Source organism: Malania oleifera, chromosome 7, assembly GCF_029873635.1.
Source record: "Malania oleifera isolate guangnan ecotype guangnan chromosome 7, ASM2987363v1, whole genome shotgun sequence".
In the NCBI taxonomy this organism is placed as follows: domain Eukaryota; kingdom Viridiplantae; phylum Streptophyta; class Magnoliopsida; order Santalales; family Ximeniaceae; genus Malania; species Malania oleifera.
In genome coordinates, this window is record NC_080423.1 from 53516680 (window position 1) to 53537744 (window position 21065).

The window sequence follows — 21065 nt, forward strand, 5'->3', positions numbered from 1 at the left end:
ATTGGACCCACTGTGATCACCATCGAAATAGTACAAGCCATCTTTCTCCAGACCTCCACCAATCCTCTTCTTCGTTTAGAGTTCTTGAATAACACAACAAGAAGGAAAGAAGACCATAGAACAATTATTAGACATACTTAATTGGCTAACTGATAGTAGGTTCAAGGGAAATTTAGGCACATCTGACATAGACGAAATTGGTATAGAAAGAATTGAAAAAATATTGCCAAAATAAAAAATTGTTGTAACCGAACCATCAACAAGAATAACTTTAAGAGTGTAAAATAGTGGGGTTCAAGGACTTAAAACAAATTAAGACTACCTATCATATAGGAGGAGGTTGTAGAATCTATAACCCAAGATAAGGAGGATATAGAGGCAAGAAGCCAGGTTTTACTTGAATGGGATACAATAGCACTAGGTTTAAAAGACTGATTTTGAAGTTGTTGAACCATGCAAAAAATATTGTTAAACTCTTCTTAGGACACAATGGATGACGTACTCAACCCCCCAGTGGAGTGGCAAGGTGCATTTGAAGTGTCAATAGTAGAATCGCCCTTCATGAGAGACTTACTGGCCCTAGCTAGTTTCCAAAGGAGATCCAAACAATGATCAATGTTATGATTTTCCTAGCCCCAATGTGTGCAAATGTGAGAATCGCCACAATGAACTCCTAGTCCTAATACACAATTGTTGACATGGCCACAATCCAAACCTCGTCCTCTTCCTCCAAAACTTACCCTACTACCGTAAGAGGTAGTATCCATGGCTGACTTATCAAGGGAAGGAGCTTGAGAAGTCAGGCAGCACACACTAGAACAAACAGCACTTTCAGGACTTCAGAAAACAGAACTTACAACACTTCAAACTAACCAAAACCCAGAATTTCAATAGGCAGCTACACTACAGATCTGAGCTTACAATGTCATATGGGGAACCACTTAACCACCAAGAACAGGGCAGACCACAGCAAAGTACAGCACACATTTAATAAACAACATAGCAGTGCTTCAAGCCATTATGGCTGGCAGCAACTGGAATCGAATGCAGAAAAGAACAGGGAATAAGTATTTGCAGACCAATAGAAACCAACCAGCAATTGGTACAATATTTCCAGCAATCAATCGCAAAAACATGTCATCAAAACAGCATCATCAGCAAACATAGAGTGAGAGAGGAACAGAAGCAGCAGCAGCAGCATACTAGAAACAAGTATAACTGACTTCACATCAGCAAATCACCATGAGAACACGCAGCTTCCTGCCAAGGATGCTGCACAACCTAACCCAGAGGGAAGGTGTCCTTAAACGACTCCCAAACCAACCAGAAAATCAGATTTGAAGACTAACTAGGGGAAGATAAGAAAAGAAAAAAAAAAAACAGATTATCAAAACCAATTCAGATAAATCAAATTTGAAGGAGATCAATTCTCAGATATCATGTTGTAAAGTTTGAGATGGAGGAGAGAAGAAAAGGAGAGAAAAGAAGAGGAGAAGAAGAAAGAGAGAGAAAAAGCTGAGCGGCAGTTTTTTGGAGTCTATGCACAACTCCAGGTTTTTTATATAGTATCAATAATAATAAAATCATAAGGATAAAAATACCTCCATTAACACAACCTAATTACTAGAATAATATACTCTTCTAACAATTTGATTCCTTTGAGGTTATTTAATAATTTTTAATTACTTTGGGGTTATTTCTCAAATTCTGATAGGATTATCATTAGGGTTCTTAGTTGATTGAAAATATTGGATTATGTCATAAAGGTAATTGAATTTTGAACCTCAAACATCTAGCAAAAAATAAAATTTTAGGCACATCTTCAATGGACAAGCTCAATTTCTCTATTTTTTGTTGAACTTGGACCCGCTATGCAACCAAAAATTATTATGCTATATAGAAGAGGGTGAGCCTTAGCCTAATAGTACAGGTGTTGCACCCACATCCAGGGAGCATAGCCAAACCCAAAGGTCACAAGTTAAAATCAGGGAAACAGAATCAGTAAGTGCACCGGAAAGGTTACATACATCATGTGCTTACCAAATCCCTCATGTAGCATGAGAGCCTTGTGCACTAGCTGTTCTTTCTCTCTTTTTTTTCCCATAAGGGCACTTTAAGAAGGAAATGAGCATGACTGAAATCTCTTTTAACATTTTTAGAATTTTACCATTAGTATACGAAACTGAAAAAATGGTTAAAATGAAAGCTACATTTTCTGGGACAGAAAAGCACTCACCTAAAATCTGCAATATATATTGGCATAAAGTATGCAAAAATTCCCTTTATAAAAGCATATCCAAGCTAATGTGAAACCTATTTTTCATATTAAAAATAAAATAAAATAAAAATAAGAAAAATTAAAGGAACCAAAGTTTGAAAGATGAACTCACAGAAGGCCCACATATTAGAATATTTGCAGGGAGAGGAAGATTATACACACTAAACTGTGTCTGAGAAACAGGAGATAGCAACACTGTCAATCCTGCAGGAGAAATATCTGATGTTAGGAAAAACTGTGACTCCTGAAAAAGAGATGAGGCAAATAATATATATTGCATAGAAAAAACGATAGGTTTACATATCTGCATGACTTTACACGTTATTTGAGAAATTATTCAGTATCACAATAATATAAGTGCATTCAAATAACTAATCTGAAAAATGAAGATGCATAACTATGTACACATCTTACCATGAAGAATTGACATGATATTTTACAAGCAGCACTTAAGCATCCTGGAATGGAAATTACATCCTTTTTTCAACCAAGAGTTTCCCTCAATTGTAACTTAAAACCAAAATTAAGCATGGAGAAAGAAGGTAGAATAGCTCTGGCAATAAAATCAGTTTTAATGCATGCTGCTGCAGTACAAACAATATCACAACCAAAGAACAGTGCACAACCCTGAATATGGTATTAGATTAATCTACAGTACCTATTGACAAATTACTTACAAGTCAAGCGTCTCTGTGTGTGTGCGCGAGAGACAGTCAAATATAATTCAGATTGTAAAAATTTTAAAGCATTAGAAATGCATTACAAAATTAAAACAAAAAGATCATCACGAGCAGCCGGATGAATTCCTAACCATGGCAACAAAGTGTGCACTGCCCAGCCCCCACCCACCAAAAAAAAAGGCAAAAAAAAAAAAAAAAAAGAAGGCTGTGCATGAAATATATAAATTTAAGGAGGCTTATGGCATAGTATACCCAACTCTAAACTAATCCCACACAAACGAGAAAGTATGGTGTTGCACTTGATTTATATTACAGCACTTATTTTTCCTTCCATTTTCTTTTTAATAAGAAACAGAAAACCTTATGTATTAAAAGAAAGAAAAAGAAGCCCAATATAAATTTAAAGATCACGAATGAAAATTTCTTCAAAACAAAAGAAAAGAGAGAAAAAGAAATACATAGAAAGATAGATGCCCTGACAAACTTAAAGGTTTACAGCAAATAAAAAAGGAAAGATGCCAACTTCCTGCCACACAAATTAATTCACACTTGTAGAAACATTTGCCCTCATAATACACCATCTCCCACACACCCCCTTTCACAATATCCAACCATAAGTTCTCAACAATTATTTATCTCACTATCCAAACATTTCCATCCCATCTATGACAAATTCGAACATTATATCTTGTTTTTAATTGATAGGAAATAAACATCCAAAATCAAAAGCTCAAGACTTTGTTCAAGTTAAATTTCATATAGCATGCTCGTGATGCTGCCCCATGTACAAAGATAGTAGATCATTTTTCTAAAATCATCAACCTAGCAGCGCCATACCACACAGAGACAGCCTCCCCTGAAGTATTAGAGGCTAAATGCATTGAGGTTTAAATAATTTCAAAGAAGAAATACCTACTATTAGTAACATCAGGAACAGCCATCTCCATCCAGCTCAAGCAAGAAATTGAAGAATTGAGGCTTTTGTTAGACGCTGCATCTTTAACAGAATAAAAGATTACAGGTTCACCCAACTTTAAATTTCCAAACAAAAATTCCAAGTTTCCCAAATTATCATTACTTTTGTGCCCCCCATTGAAGAAGAGCTCATACCCATTAACTTTTCCACCAAGCAGGGATTCCCCAGAAATAGTCAGCACAAAAAAAATTTCAACTGGCAATTTTCTGCTGAAGAAAGAACCATTGGATGTCTGTACCTTTCTCGTAGTCTCAAAGTTGTAACCTTCTATTTCAAAGTGAATCAATGTTTCATTTCCCAAAATCAATGAACTAACTTGAACTCCTGCAGTTGATGAGATAGCATCAACTTGTGCAGAAAACCATGCACCAAGAAGACTTAGCAGTCCCTTTTTACCATCTGAATGAGAAGCAACATCTTCATCCTCCTTACTAGAAGATTCATTAGAAAGAACTGCAACCACTTCCTCATAAACTGACCAATCCACCATACCCACACGGATGTCTGAGCAAACCTTGAGAGACCTGTTCTTCATCTTATGATTTTTACAGCTATCGGGCAATTCAAGAGCACTGTTCTCAAAACCCTTGTTTGTCCAAAACATTTTAAACTGACAAGGAGAAAGTGAGAGTGAAGAAATACCCTTCTCTGAATTTAAATTGCATGTCTTCACATAAACCCCTGCAAGCATAAGACAGTACTCTCAATTTAAAACCTGATTTTGATATAGAACAACACAAAATATGTCAACAGGGAGATTACTTCAAATACTAGCAATCATTTTGTCTACCCCAAGCAACTCCCGTCTTTAAAAAATCAGAAAATTTGCTACTCTGTATACAAAAGCAGAAAGCAAGAAAGATGACAAGGGTGATTAACTCATAATTCATTGAATCTGTAAAAGACGTGGTGAATTCTAAGAGTATGGATCTAAATTCAGAATCTTAAATATGCAGCACATGATAAGCATCTTCTATGGGGTCACTAGATGAGCAAAAAAATATCTGATACTTTATATGCAATAACCAGCACTGCGCAGCATTCAGAATACAGCCAAAGCAACATTACAACACCATGGAGACAATTAAACAATATAGAAAAGAGTTGACACATTACACCAATTTGGGCCCGAAATTGCCAATCACCACACTGAATAGTTCAAACAGCAATGAGTTAGGAATTGAACAAAATGTAACATCACATTCGCAGGCTTAAAGTAATTAAAATGAAATAGAGAAATTAGGGGTCTGTTTAGGTGTGGAAAACATTTTCCATTTTCCTTTCCAGTTTCCATCTTGATGTCTAAGTTTTCCTTTTTAATAAAAAAAAATTGAAATCATAGAGAATGTGTTCCATTAATTTGCGGAAAATGAAAATCACTAAGAGTAGAAAGCATGTTGTAGTGTGGGGGTGGCAGCAGCAGCAGGAGGCAATAATGGTGGTGTGTGGCAGCATCACAGCAAGTGGTGGTGACTGTGGCATCAGCGACGATGCCACTCAGATGGGTGGTTATGGCAGAGACAATAGGTGGTGGTGGTAGTCATAGCAGGTGATGATCGTAGTGATGGTGGCAGAGGCAACTGGTGGTGGTAATAGTGGTGGAGGAAGCAGGGTGGTGAAATAAACTTGAGAAAATAAACATGGAAAATCTGGAAACATTAAAAAGATGTTTCCAAACAGTATAAACTTGGAAAACTGGAAAATTAGTTTTCTATTTTTCCATTTGAGAAAAAAATATATTTGAACATAAACTTCCGTTTTTCCGTTTTCATAGAACATTTTTCCTCAATTTATACGAAAGTTGGAAATTTGTTTTCGTTACTTAACGCAACCAAAACTTCTTAATCACTTTCCTGCACAATCCAATGCTTCTGCATGATTTCATATTAGGTTGAGGAAAAACAAAAGGCTCAACATTATTTGCCTTCCATCCTCAAAAAAGAGATTTTATTGAATAGAAAAGAGAGTATAAAAATGGAGCGAAAGAAATCCACCTCAGAAAATAAAACAACAAACAGAAAAACAATATATATATATATATATATATATATATCAAAACAGCACCGCTCACAACAAGACCAAATACTGGATCCTGTCCCAAAGCATAGGCAGACATCTTTTCCACGAATATATGTGTGTTCCATCAAAGGACATATTTACTAATAATTTTCTTAAAAAGTAAACACAAATATACAACTTTCAACATGTGATGGCCACAAATAATACTCTTAAAGGAAAAACAAGCCCTTGCTACTCATTTTGGAAAATAAAAATTGGCAACATCAATAATCTTCTAGAATTAAAACAAAACATGTAGGATAAAAATATTCAGTAAGACCACCCTGCCAATGGACCAGGTACTTAAGAAACCAAAAAGAAAAAAAGAGCCAATGGTTCAAAAAATGAGTTCCATTGAATGAGCACAGAAAAATATGACTTTGTTCAACAGCCAGAAATTACAACTTACACGAGTGTAAGCCTGCTCTTAGATAGAGACGAAGAGACTGAGCAAGCATTACATGTCCTGTTGCAACAGATCTTGATATCAAAAGCTGAACAACTGCTTGACGAGAATCCTTCTTGTCGGTTATAACTCCATTTGTAACTTCCCTCAAATCCGAGCTGCTTTTCTTTCCCATGTTACTTTTTTCACCATTTCTTAAGTTCTCCTTCAATGGTAATCTAGACATTATAACAACCAGCTGAAGAGAATCCAACGAACAATTCTTAGCTGTTTCTGGATGAATATAAGCAATAGAGGTGAGTGCTACCCCCAACTCAATACCATGAACTGCACTTTTGCGTCTCAATCTTCTATCAGATTCTTGAACACGCAGTAATGCCTTCACAATAGGATGCCCTTTCTTTGAAGATTTCACCTCGGAGTCTTCACAGCAATCCACATTTTTCCTTCGTCCCTTTGGTGCAACTGCAACTTCAGTTCCTGGCACAAGTTGCACTGCAGACAATACAATGAGTCCATCACTATTCTAGCATCTTCAAAAGCCTTGAATAAAAACTACCACTTATTACATTGACTTCATATAAGCAACAAAATCTTGATGTAAGAAGCATTCAAAATTCCATGCATGTCAAAATTTGGTCATTCAGAAGGTTCATGGTCACAGTAAAAACATGTCACACACAGCAATAACAGAGGGTCAATTGGTTCCATAACACACTAGTGCGAACAAAAAAACATAGTATATACTAGCTCAATGAGAAATTGACATGACAAACCATAGCCTCCAACTTTTGATCAGGTTACTTGACATTAGCAAACTGATGCAGAACAAGAAAATGGAGAATGGATCATCAGAGGCTGATTCAGAAGAATTGGATTAAGGAATCACTGGATTGTGAGCCCAATATATTTAGAAATTACGATCAGTGGTGGATCTAAGGGGGGGCCAGCCCCCCCCCCCCCCCCCCCAAGCTCTCCATTTTATTTTATTTTTCCACTTTGGCCTTTGAGTCAGTTGCCATTCTAACCCCCCCTGCTCGTAGGCCCTAGACAAATTCTAGAAAATCCACTCCCATAGCAAAAACGTCCTTCACTCAGTAAGTCCACCTCATACTATAATTAATATATATATATATATATATATATATAGCTTCTGTCATATGTTTCCTAAAAGAGAGAAGAAAAGAAAATAAAAAAATTACATAGATTATATGAAAAATTAGATCAATTAATGATAATGAAGATATGACTACAATTTTTTCGTTTTATTTTATACCAAATATATGTCTATTTTTATTTTAAATGTAAACATGCCGCATCTAAGTTTCTTATATGATAATTTTAAAATTTTTTAGTACATTTATTTTTATTTTGGTATTTTAAAAAATTTGCACAGATAGCAAGTTAACATTAAAGTATTAAAAAACAAGTTAAAACAAATATACAGTGAAAAATTTATTGTCAAATGGTGTATAAATCTAAATCAAGAGTTTAAAATTAGGAATTCCAAATACCAGTATATAGAATAGGTTCATATATACATATAACAACTAGTAGATTCTTAAAAGAAAAATCTTAAAGAATCAAAAGTATTCATCATAAAAAATATTAATTTTATCCCGAGAACTCTTTTGAAAAGGAAAATTTTGAGACATTAGTAGCACAATATTATAAGCTTGATATTTATTAGTGCTTTGAGTTTTAAAAAAGTGTATATCTTTTTAAAATCATGTCAATAGTTGATGAAAATAATAAAATTAGTAATCCATAACCTTGCTGATAGATTGATTCAACTTATTCTAACGATCCTTATTTCTAAAATTTGTGCTCTTCTTTTCAGCTATAAATCTTATTAAAATCAGGCTTGCAAGAAGATTGAAGATGAGTATCTTGTGAATTACTTTATTATATACATTGAGAAATAAATTACTCGCAAGTTTGATAATGATTTGATAATTGATAATTTTTATGTGATGAAAGAAGCGACAAACAAAATTTAGGGTCATTACTCAAGTTAAATTATTGGTGTATATTTGAACTTTTAGAATAATTTTTTGTGTCTGCCATCTCATAGTGGTAGACATTTTTTACTACTTTTACTATTGTTGAGATGTATTTATGCGTGATTTGAATTAATAATTTTTTAAAATTTTTTATGTTAGTAGAGTATATAATTTAGCTAAAATCAATAATGGTCATAATAATTAGCTAAATACCTTCTAAGAGTATATAAGTTCATTGAAAGACATCACTCCAAATATAATTGACAAGTTCACAATAAGTTAACAATAAGCAAACATAGAATCACCTTAACTCATAATGGAACATTGTAAAAGCTAAAGCTTTTAAGTTGTGGACCAACAATATATATCAGGCCTTAACAGTTAACAGCCTTCATAAAATAAATGTAACCTTTAATGCCTAAGCCTTGGTTGCAAGAACCTCTAATTGGGAGACATGGACCCTCCCACTTTGGAAAATCAATTCAGTTTGCTATACAAAACCTCGACAAAACTTCAATCCAAACATAATTGGATCCAGCTCCCGTCATGATACAAGGCCATCGCAAATTCAATATATTTGGAATGTTTAAATTTTTTGTCATTATTGTTATTTATTATTCTACTTCCATGATGGTTTTCTGATAGAATTTTATAAGGTCATAAATGAATGGATTCTACCCTCTAATCTATCAAGAAAATAGTATCCTGGTATTATAGCCTCATGTTTTCGCTGCTGCCATGCACCCACCTTCAGATACCCGACTGTGCACCTTTCAAATTATGGAATCGCACTCAACCATTAACCCACATCAACACAAATCAAACAAACAGTTAACAAACCTTCTCAGACCGAAAACCTATGTCAGCATCAGTCATTGGATTTTCATTCAACGCATTCATCCAGCATCATCAACTCCAAGATCATTGTTAACATCCTCACATCGAAATCAGAATTCAGATCGAAGCATCCAACAACGCTTTGTTGCCTCCATCAAGAGAGAGAGTAGTGCAGGTTGGCGCAAAGAATTAAGGAAGCAAGCACAGAAAAAAATTGAAGTGGCTGCTTCTTGCCCAACAATCCCATGTTGTATCCATTAATAAAAAGAACCCATCAATCAATAACAGCAGGTCAACACAGATCATCATGGTACATCAAAGCCTAGATCATAAAAGTTCTCAGCAAACATCACAAATTTCTTGCATCCAAACCTCAACCTGCCTCTCAACTGACAACCCACAATGAACCAATGCCTTCTGTCCTCAACCTTGCCCAAAGAAAATCAATCATGGTCGGCACCAATTACGTTCCAAATAGCCTTGCCGAAGAAACTAATCACCGTCAGAACATCATGAAAGGGGCCACCAAATGCTTATCAGGAGGCTTTACCACAGAAGCTTTCCATAGCTTTTGCGTGGTATAACACATCAGGAGCCTTTCATAGCCTTCAAGTAGTTATACCACTTTATATGGTTATTATACCACTTTGAGACTTGTCCCGCTGAATATTTTGAGGTTTTACTGCATTTCCCTTGTAACTAGAGCCAACGGAATAAAAGTGCAGGCCCCTTCTTATCACCAGAACCTAAACTAGTCTTGGACCAATAAGTCCAGCTGCAGATGATTCATTTAACCCACACCGATTTACCCCAAGTCAACCTGTCAGCGCAAAAACAGAAATCCCAAAAGAAAGCAAAAAACTGGGGGGAGTGAATTGTCAGTATTAAAATATTGCAATGGGCAAAAGAACTCAAAGAGCAACTCATCAAAGCTGGATAGACCCGTCTTCCCTCCATCTTCTGCTGACAACATTTTGTGTCTGCTAGATCAAATTGAGAGTGACCTAGTGTGGATCTCTAGGTCACAATCCCCACCTAAATCATAAACATCTGCAGTCTCCCCAATGGTCAAGGCAGTAATTACTCACGAATTTTTGCTCCAATAAAGCCTAGAAGTTAAGCCCCCTGTTGCTGCTTGCATTAGTGAGATTGTGTGGATTACAGCTCAATACATCCTTTACCTGAAGCCCAAATGAACGATGGGTCATCCATCTGTTCAAAAAGAGGATCTCCATCTTGGCAATATCACAGGTTTTTGTTTGCACTTATTTGCTAAATAGAGGCTAGGTTTGAATTGGTTCACTATTAAGTGAATGGGTAAGATTTCAATAGGTCTGGAAACACATCTAAATTGGATCTCAAATCCATTTATTTGGTCAGACCTCAAATTACTACACTCATTTCCCACACATCTTACACTCATTTTTATTTTAAGGGCCCACACAGTTTAATATACATATTTATTGGGCTTTTTCAAAGAGAAGAGCTATTGGCACTCCAAAAAAATACCAATAGCACTCCACATTTATTTTTTATGTATCAAAGGACAATCTTACCCTTGATTTTCTGAATGAAATGACGAATTTGCCATCTCCTTTTTTACTTTATCACTCACCAAGTGAAAAATCAAAGGGTAAAATTATCATTTAATACAAGATAAAATAAATTTCAAGTGCTAGTTGTATTTTTTAGAGAGCCAATAGATCCTCCCTTTTAAAAAAGAAACACCTTGAATTAAATGTTAATTGCATGTTTTGTCTAAAGGATATTTAAATAGGTCAATTTAATTTTGTATTCTTCATTCAAAATCACATGCATTATAAGGTACACACTATTAGTTAACAATGTGATAACAACATATTTTTGTAATGGTGTAGTTAGCAGTCCCGACAACTTTATAAACACACATCCCAAATTTGATGTGGTGCTCTTTTGGGTGCCACATATTTGGCTTGAGAGAATATTGTGTGGGACCTAGAAAAGCATCACATTCAATTTGTGATACAATTGTTGAAAAGTTTTCAGAAACACTAGCATTATCTTTTTCTATTTATTTAGATATTGATTAATTAACAACAACAAGAAGCCTTAAGTGTCACTAGGTGGGGTCGACTATATGAATCATTTTTTGCCAATTCATACTATCAAGGGCATTTTCCTCAGTTAGCTTTAAAACTATTAGATCCTTTCTCACTACCTCATTCGAAATTATTTTAGGTGTACTTATACCCCTTCTAATACCATTAATAATAACTAACTCACTCCTCATTGGATCACTACTTGGCCTACGTTTCAAATGCCCAAACCATCTAAGTCGCATCCCTCTTTTATCTTATCTTCTAGTGCTATGCCTATTGCCAGACCCCTTGAGTAGCTTGACATTGCCGAGGCACATGGTGTGGGCAACTCATGTGCCAAGGCAATAGCTTAAGATGGCCAATCATGGGTTATCTTGGCACTTGATGGTTGGTTAATCTATGTTGCTCAAGGGGGAGCACATAGATGTTAAGTTGCCTATTCGACATGGTCAGGGATGGACATGGTTGGGGCCATGGTCCTTGACAAGGTTGCTTACGGTGGCTAGTTTCGATTGACATGGTTGGATGGTTAACTTGGTTATGTCAGGTGCTTCATTGACATATGGTGTTGTTAAGACATAGGATAAGTCATGGTTAAGGGAAAACCATGCTTGACACAAAGTGTTGACCCATGGGTAACATGTAGTTTTAACGTCAAATACTTGCAGTGTTGACATGTTGACCAAACAGGGCAATTGCTTGGCAGTTTTTCCTTGTAAGGCTGGCAAATAGGCTTGGCTGTTGATAAATTCATGGGTTGACATCTAGGCATGTTTTTAGCCACTTATCTATAAGCATAACTTTTTTTAGCCTTGTTGGAAAATTCTAGTTGCATCCACCACAATCTAGGTCGTTGGGGTTGTCAACTGCAGACCCTAGGCAGTCGAGGGTGCCAGCTATGTATTGATTTAACATGTGGGTGGCAATGGGACATAGAGGAATTCATGCACAGTGTTCCTACACATGTTAGAGTATGTATTCCTTGTTTTGAATAATAGAAAAGGTTGGGAGGTGTTGCTCCAATAAATATTGTTGCCTTGTGAATATTGTTTGAATTACTATACACTTGCAGGACTTAACCAACAAATTTGAGCGTGTGACATTGGCTTAACCAAATGTCACTTGGTGCCATCGTAGTGTCAAGTTGTGCGCTGTGAACTTTACACCTATAACAATTGGTATTAGAGCCTAGTTCGATAATGGCGAACCCAAGTTGGTGGGATCAATTGGAGAACTTCCTTGGTTTCCTAGAGACCAATGACGCAATTCCATTGGTGGTGCAATGTGAGCCTCTAACCGAGGAGTTGGTTGAATTGCAACAATGGCATGTTGATTTCGTGGTTGCAACAGAAGCCAAAATATCAACGTTGTTGAGTGATATAACTACCCTTACAATGAATAGCAAAATTGGCTCGGTAGATGGTGAAATTACTCTTGTGAAGAAGGCCACCTCCTTAAAATAGTGGGGGGGAGACCTCACACAAAATTCAAGCTCCTGAACCGAAATCCTTTGAAGGAAGTCGTAGTGCAAAGAACCTTGAGAATTTCCTAAAGATATGGAGCAATATTTCAAGGTTGCCTATGTTCCAGGGAATGAAAAGGTTGTCATAACATTGATGTACCTATCGAGTGTTATGGTCGCGTAAATGGACAGAGGATGATGCAAATGTCGGAAGACCTAAAATTAAGACACAAGAAACCTTGAAGGAGGAGCTAAAAAATCAATTCCTTCCTTGCAACATGGCATAGGTTGCAAGGGATACCCTAAAAAGATTGAAGTAGACCAAAACCGTTCAAGATTATGTCAAGGAATTTAGTTCCTTGATATTGGACACAAAGAACATGTTGGAAAAAGACAAGTTGTTCAACTTTCTTTTTTGCTTACAACCGTGGGCACAAATGTAACTACGTAGGCAAGGATTGAAAGATCTCCCTACAGCCATTGCAACAACATATGGCTTGGTTGATTTCAAAATCAACACTAAGATCGAGAGTCCCAAGGCCAAGGCAAAGAAAGACAAGGATAAGGGTAGGGCAAAGGAAGAGAAGGAGAAGAAGGATAAATAGGCGAAGGCCGAAGGTGAAGCCCACAACCAAAACAAAGGGAGGATGCTTCTAAAGGTTCCTAGAAGTCTAGTTGTTTCATCTACAACGGTCCACACTGTGACCATGATTGTTCTAAGCAAGAGAAGTTGAATACATTAGTAGCCTCAAATTCGAAAGATTGTGATTCGGATGAAGAGGTGCCTTCGCATGTCAACCATGGTTTTAAATAACGGCCGTTACGTAGCGTAACGGCCAATACGTAACGGAAATCGGAGGCTCCGAAACCGATACGGGCCGATAATGCGGTTCGGAAAAAATTCACGGCCATTACGGAGACGTAACGGCACGTAACGGCCAATACCCCAACGTGACACGTCGTAACGGTCCATTACGGACCGTTACATGGCCGATAGGTCGCAGATTCGCTGAAGGCTTTCTGCTGCAGGCAACAGCGCTACTTTCCCCCTCTCCCCGATCCCCACACCCATCTGCCATTCAAAAGGTAAAATGGAAAGTTAAAAACTGACCTTGAAAATTTATTGGCCGAAGCAATAAGAAGGCTTCGAAGCCTGAGAGTGAGCACACCGAGCAGATCTACTCATCTTCACACTTCGCAGCCTTCCAGGACTCAGGAATTGCAAACTTGGAGTTGCAGCAGCTTGGCGAGTCACCGGCGACAGGTCTACAGCAGCTCCGCCGCCTTTGCAAGTCGCCGATAGCCCGTCGGCACCTTCCTCCCCAGTCGTCGCAGTCGCCACCAGCCAGCCTCTCGATTTCAGCTTCGGATCTTGGAGTCATCGCTGCTTTGTGCTTCGCAGCCTTCACTCCTTCAAGGCTCCTCCGAGTTCCCTCGAATCCCTCCCCTCTCTCGGTCTAACTCGACTCCCAGCGTATGAGACACTCAACACTCAACACACAACACCCACAGCACTTATCATTATGTTTTTTTTTTTTAAATTATATTTTGTTGTAAAATAGGTTTGTTAAATTGAATTAAAAAAAAAAAGTAATTTAATAGAGTAAAAAATTAGAAATCATTAATAATTATGTAAAATAAATTTTCTTAATTTATAAATATTTTAATTGTATTATATTTTTTGAAAGATAATTATGAAAATTAATTCCATGACATAGCAAGCAATTATTAATAGTATATAATTAATATTTTTTAAGGTTAGTAAATAATTAATATTTACCAATAATAATTGAAGCCTTTTTTATAATAATATTTGAATATCCACTACTGCACTCACCATCGTAAACAAAGCTTTAAAATAATGTATGTACACAAGACATCCATGTGATGGCATTTTATATTATCTAGGCTTAATTGAGCTCTATTTTTCACCATTCTTAAAGAATTCCAAGGAATACTCTGCACAATTATTATAATATTTAGTCTTAGGATTTGCCAAAGTTGTAGAAATAAAATTAATTCATGGCACCAATTGGCTAACATACTATTTATGTCAGCAGGCCAAAGTGGTCATTTTGATAAAGAAGATATCATATTCACTCCCATCTATTGAAAAAATATTAAATAATATTCATATTATAAAAGAAAAAAAAAATTAAATAACATCTGTCACCCATTTTATGTTACATGTGTATCTACTTGCCACTTCTTGAGTAGGGTGACCCTGTTTATTAATATTTTCTAAGTTTTAAAACATCATTTTGACCTTAAATTTAAAATTAGGTAAAATAAATGTTTACATCTATTTTTTGTTTTTAGTTATCAAATAAAGTAAAAATTGATAACTTAATAAAAAAAAAAATTAACCTAATACTTAATACATTAATAAATCTGATTTTTACTAATTACTACTAGAATTTGTAGAAAAATTTAATTTTAATCCATATACTGAGAAAATGCTTAAAAAATTAAATAGTCAATTTGTAATGTATGGATCTCTATTTGTGATGCTGTGATGTATATGAAAGTAGAGCAAAAGTCTTTTTTACCTTTAAAATTACAATGTTAATTTCTTATAGTTATAAATGAAAATAAAATCAAGCTATAAAAAATAATGAAAATATCTTTTTAAAGATAAAGGAATATATTTTTTTTGTAATAAAATATCTAATATTTTATAATTTTGTTTATTTAAATATAAAAATAATAAACATTACTTATTATTTTTAATCAAATATTATACTTTATTTTTACGTAATAAGTATTTAAAATTAGGACTATTTAGTACTTATTATTTAATATTTACTAAATTACTAATTATATTATTCCTGTCATTGTAGAAAGGTTGTAACTTTGTATTTTCTATATGTTTTGTGTAGAGATCATCAAATTAAGTCTATCAATATGTCACGTGATACAGGAAATGAAAACTTACCTAGTGAGGATATTGGATGGCATTTTGGTACTGCGGTGGACGGTAATAGACATGTTATTATGTGTAAGTTATGTGGGAAAATAATCAAAGGGGGCATTACACGCTTGAAACAACACTTGGCACATAAAAAGGGTCAAGTAGCTGGATGCTCAAATGTGACCACACAAATAAGAGAACAAATGATGAAACATCTACAACAGTATGCTGAGAAGAAAAGAGATAAACAAAAAAGGCAAGAAGAAGCAGAAGCCCAAATTAGAGGAGATTTTGAGAATTTGAGCAATGAAGAAGACTTGGAAGAAGAAAGTATGAGATTTGCTCGACAAGTAAGCATATGATCACAACAACAATGGGAAGAGAGACAAAGATTTCGAGCAAGAACAACTGGAAGGGATAATATTTATGAAGAGGGAGGTGGCTCTGGCAGTGGTGCTACCAGTGGTTTCAATGGAGCAGGAGCTCGATCTTATAGTGGTCGAGAAGCTGGAGGTAGTGGACGACAATGGATCAATCCTGATGCCCCTGAAGCTAGACTAAAGGCAATGGATCCTATTTTAGAAAGAAGCAAGAGTGCGAAACAACCAAAAATCAACACAAAGTTACTGAAAGGTTTAAGAAGTAAATTAGGAAAAGCAGTTAGAAAATTCCTAATTTATAATCGGATTCCAGCGAATGTAGCTGACTCTCCATTTATGCAGCCTATGTTTGATATTGCTGCAGAGGTTGGAAAGGGGGTGAAGGGTCCATCATCCTATGAGATATCTGAAATTTATTTGGAGAAAGAATATCAAGAAATGAAAAATTATATAACTTCTTTTGCTGGAATTTGGAAGGAGAGAGGTGTAACACTTATGTGTGATGGTTGGTCAAGACCAACTAGAAAACACATTATAAACTTTTTAGTTTATTGCGATAGAGGCACCGTGTTTCATAAATCAGTTGATGCCTCTGAGGTGCTAAACAGAATAACTGAATATTATTTCAGGTAATTTTCTAATTTTAATTGTATATGCAAATAGTATTATGGACTTGCATGTTTTTAATTAAATAGTAGTAATTATTGAATCTATAATTTCATTTCAGATTAATGGACGAGGTGGTTGAAGAAATTGGAGAGAATAATGTTGTCCAAGTAGTGACAGATAATGAAGCTGCAATGAAGGTAGGAGGAAAATTATTAATGCAGAAGAGGCCCAATCTCTATTGGACAGCATGTGCAGCTCATTGCATAGACCTTATTCTTGAAGATATTGGTAAGAAAAGTAACTTGAAGAAGGTCTTAGAAGATGCAAGAACAATAACCTCATTTATTTACAACCACACATGGACAGTGAATTTCATGAAGAAATTCACAAATAATAGAGAGTTACTTCGCCTTGCCATCACTCGATTTGCCACAAATTTCATTGCTTTGGAGACTATTGTCAGGCATAAACAAGAACTAAGGGAAATGTTTACATCTGATGCTTGGAAAAACTCAAGGTTTGGAATGGCAAAATCAGGCCCAGCATATGATTCAAAGAAAATTATCTTAGGTAAAGAGTTTTGGCAAAAGACCTCTGATATAATTAAAGTGTAAGAACCCTTGGTAAAAGTTCTTAAATTGGTTGATGGTGATGAAAAACCAACCATGCGCTTCATATACGAGGCAATTGATAAGGCGAAGTTGGCCATTCAAAAAGATTGCTGGTTTTACAAAGACTATTGGAAAATTATTGACAACCGGTATAGTTTTCAGTTGCACCAAGATTTGCACGCTGCTGGTAAGTGTAAATCAAATACAATTTCTTATTATTTTAACTTTTAAATTATGCATAGTTGCATTAGAAAACTATTGATTAATATGTTTCTAAATTTAATTGTCGGGTATTTTTTGAACCCATAATTTCTTTATGGTGCCCCACCCTCTCCTGAAGTTGCTAGAGAAGTCATGGATGGAGTTAAAAAAGTGATAACCAAGTTGGTACCTGATATATATACTCAAATTCGAGCTATTAATCAAGTAAGTATTGATTCCATTAAATTGAATAATGAATAGTTCTAGTATTCTATAATACTTTCAAGAATAATTATTAATACATCTAATTAATTAATTATATTTCACAATCATCCTTTTTTAGTTGTTGCTATATCGAGATAGGCAGGAGACTTTTGGAACCCCGTTAGCTCAAAGGGCAGTGAAACAAACAAATCCTGGTAAATATGGCTATATAGCTAAATAATGGAGAATGACTCTATTTTCTCTCTTTATGTTCAAATTTGACTTTTGAAATATACGTTATACTAACATAAAACTCTTTTTAATTATTCATGCATCTGAATGGTGGATTCATTATGACTTGTGTGCTCCTGAGCTCCAAAGAATAGCAATTAGAGTTCTTAGCCAGACCACATCAGCTTCGAACTGTGAGCGTAATTGGAGCACCTTTAGCCTCATCCATACGAAAACAAGAAATAGATTAAAGTACATGAGACTACAAAAACTTGTTTTTGTACATTATAACACGAGGTTAAAGTTAAGACGTACAATGAGAAGAAGCCAACGAGAAATTGAAGAGGGTTTCAATCCTATCAATTTGGACTACATTTTCGAAGAAGATGATCCTTTAAGTCAATGGTTAGAGGAGAGAGAGACACAACTACTCGATGGTCAGAACAATTCAAATTGGTTAAATGAAGAAGTTGGTGGTACTACAGAAGGAGGTGATCAACCGCCAAAAAACGCGCATGATGATTCAAGTTCAAGCCCTGAACGTACACAAAGTGATGACAATCTTGGTTTGAGCCCACCAAGTGATGATGATGGTAATAGTGGTGCTAGAGCTGGGGTTGGGGGGGTGGCAGTGGTGGTGGTGGAGGCGGCGGTGTAGAATATAATTACGGATATGACATAGGGACATCATTTGCAAGGGATATATATCCTTCTGATCCTTATGGACTACATGACATACCTGAAAATTATGACTTGGGTATTCCTCAAGGGAACCAATCTTCACAACCCAGGAGAAGGATTGCTCGTGGTGACCCTAGTGATTCTACTGAAGATTCATATGGTGTGGTTCGTAGTTTTGGCGACTTTGGTTTAGATGGTTCATCATCACAATCATATGGATCTCATTCAGCATATCCACATTATGCAACTCATGACTCACATTTTTATCCCAATGGATCAGGAATCTCAGGATCTAGTGAGTCTTCTTCTATACACTACCCAGAGTCAGCCCCTGCCCCAACTTATAGACATTATTCAGGAGAATTTTCATCACCAATACATTTTCAAGAGCAACAACGAAATGACGCAAACTTGGGTTCATTCAACTATGTATTTCCACAAGGATGGGGAGATAATTTCCCATCCCAATCTCAAGATACAGATGCAAATTATGAAGACCCTCCACGTCATTCTTTTTGGTGGTGACATGTGTTATGTTATAAATTTGTAATATTGTATTCATGTATTTTCAACTATTTATTGATATTTGATATTAATCACTTTTTAAATTCATGTATGTGTAATGTGTATATTGAGTATTGACTCTATTGAGTCTATTGAGTATTGATTCATTTTTAGTAACTTTATGACTTTAATTAATTGATTCTTACATTTCTACATCTTTTTACTCATTAAAGTAATGTAAACTATAAAAAAATATGCTTTTTTTTGTAAACAGCGCGCTAAAATTAATATAAAAATCATAATACCTATTAAAAAGCATTTGTAGGTTGAATGAAAGCCTTCAAAATTCATTAAAAATCATGTATTAATGGATTTCATGCTTATTTTTCAATTTTGGCATGGTTGTGCATGCTTGAAAAAAATTCACGACCGTTACGCCCACTTCCCGTTACGTAACACCTGCGTCTCCCACGACCCGCGACACCCGCGACGTTACCCGCGACCGCAATTTCGAACCATGATGTCAACCCACAGCAATTATTGAATGCTTCACTGCTACAGAGCCCTTCTCTTAGAAAGGCCTAATGTATGTTTGTGTGAAGATCAATGGTGTTGAATAGTTGAAATAAGGCCTATTCAAGGAATGGCCACTACTATCCAAACAGTGGAAACATGGGAAGGAAAATGTAGTCTAATGACAGTGCCCTTAGATGATTTTAATGTCATACTTGGCATGGAATTCTTTGTAAATGCTACAATGATGTTGATGCCTCACATTGTTAAAATCCTAATTACGGATGAGAAGGCATCTTTGATAGGCACCATGGTGGACCGAGTCTTAAAGATCCCTTGCAAGTTCTAGATGGGCCAATCACAAGGTCAAGAGCCAAGAAGATCAAGGAAGCAATGCAAGGATTGGTGCAATCCACTTGGGCCGAGTTTGCAAATTTATCAAGCAAGACGCCAACATTCAAGATGGGCTTGAAAAAAGAAGAACTAGCTTTAATCCATGTGATACAAGCTATAGAGGGGGGCGCATAGCCTAGTGGTTTAGTGTAGACTCTTTGTTTCATTAAGTATAGGTGTGTGGGCCTATTTTATGTTTCTATGGTTGTAGGCGTTTGGGCCTTTTTAATTTATTAGGTGGGCTTCTTTTATTAGTTATAGGTGTGTAGTTTAGGGTGTTTTGGGCTTGAGATGTATATCCTATTTAATTGTTGGCCCTAGGTTTTCATGGACGGGTTTAAAAGCAGACTTGTAGCCACATTCTACACAAGTTGAACGTGAATGAAGTATTCTTCATAGAGAATTTTCAGTTTTCTCTAGTTGTTCTTGAATGAACTAAGAACTTATCAAAGGCCAAACCTTTGTGGCGTTCTCACCGAATTTAGGTTCTTGAAACAAAATTTCAACGGGTCTAGATCATCTTAACTTGATTCTTGGCGTTCTTGGGTATGTTTTAATTTGTTTGTGGGTTCAAGGGATTCCGATCTCATAGGTTCACATCATATGATATCAGAGCTTAGGCTCCAAATCAGGTCTAATTTATCCTTTCTAATTCTTGCATTTGGGCTTTTTTTTTCTTAGGCGTGTTCTAGGGTTTTCTATTTTGATCCACAGTTCCTTTTTCATTCTTTATAATTTCGTGTGTTTGAATTCAGATCTATGATTTTTCACAATTGATTACTCATGTTCTTGATTCAAGATTTCATATCTACGAATTCTTTAATTGATTACACGAATCTTTGCTTTAATTTCCGGATCTAAATTTTTCAAATCTGTAATCTTTGCTTTGATTCTTCTATTTCCGTTTCTTCTTGTTGAAATCAGATCAATCTTTTTCATAAATTGCAATTATTGTTGCTGAAATTGCAATCTTTTCCATAAATTTTCAAAATCTGTATATAAAGAAAGAAAAAAAAAAAAAAGGGAGAGAAATTTCAGAAATGGCTGTT

The 21065-nt window shown here is 35.7% G+C and overlaps 1 protein-coding gene across 1 annotated transcript in view; it reads right to left on the reverse strand.

The window, feature by feature from the left end:
- Positions 1-21065, reverse strand: part of LOC131160422 (peroxisomal ATPase PEX1) — a 135631-nt gene that overhangs the window by 62760 nt on the left and 51806 nt on the right. Inside the window, exons 4-6 of the mRNA XM_058116091.1 lie at positions 6402-6893; positions 3875-4615; positions 2391-2482 (exon numbers count right to left, since the gene is read on the reverse strand). Of these exons, the coding sequence (XP_057972074.1) occupies positions 2391-2482; positions 3875-4615; positions 6402-6893 (1325 nt within the window). The remainder of the gene's footprint in view (positions 1-2390; positions 2483-3874; positions 4616-6401; positions 6894-21065) is intronic.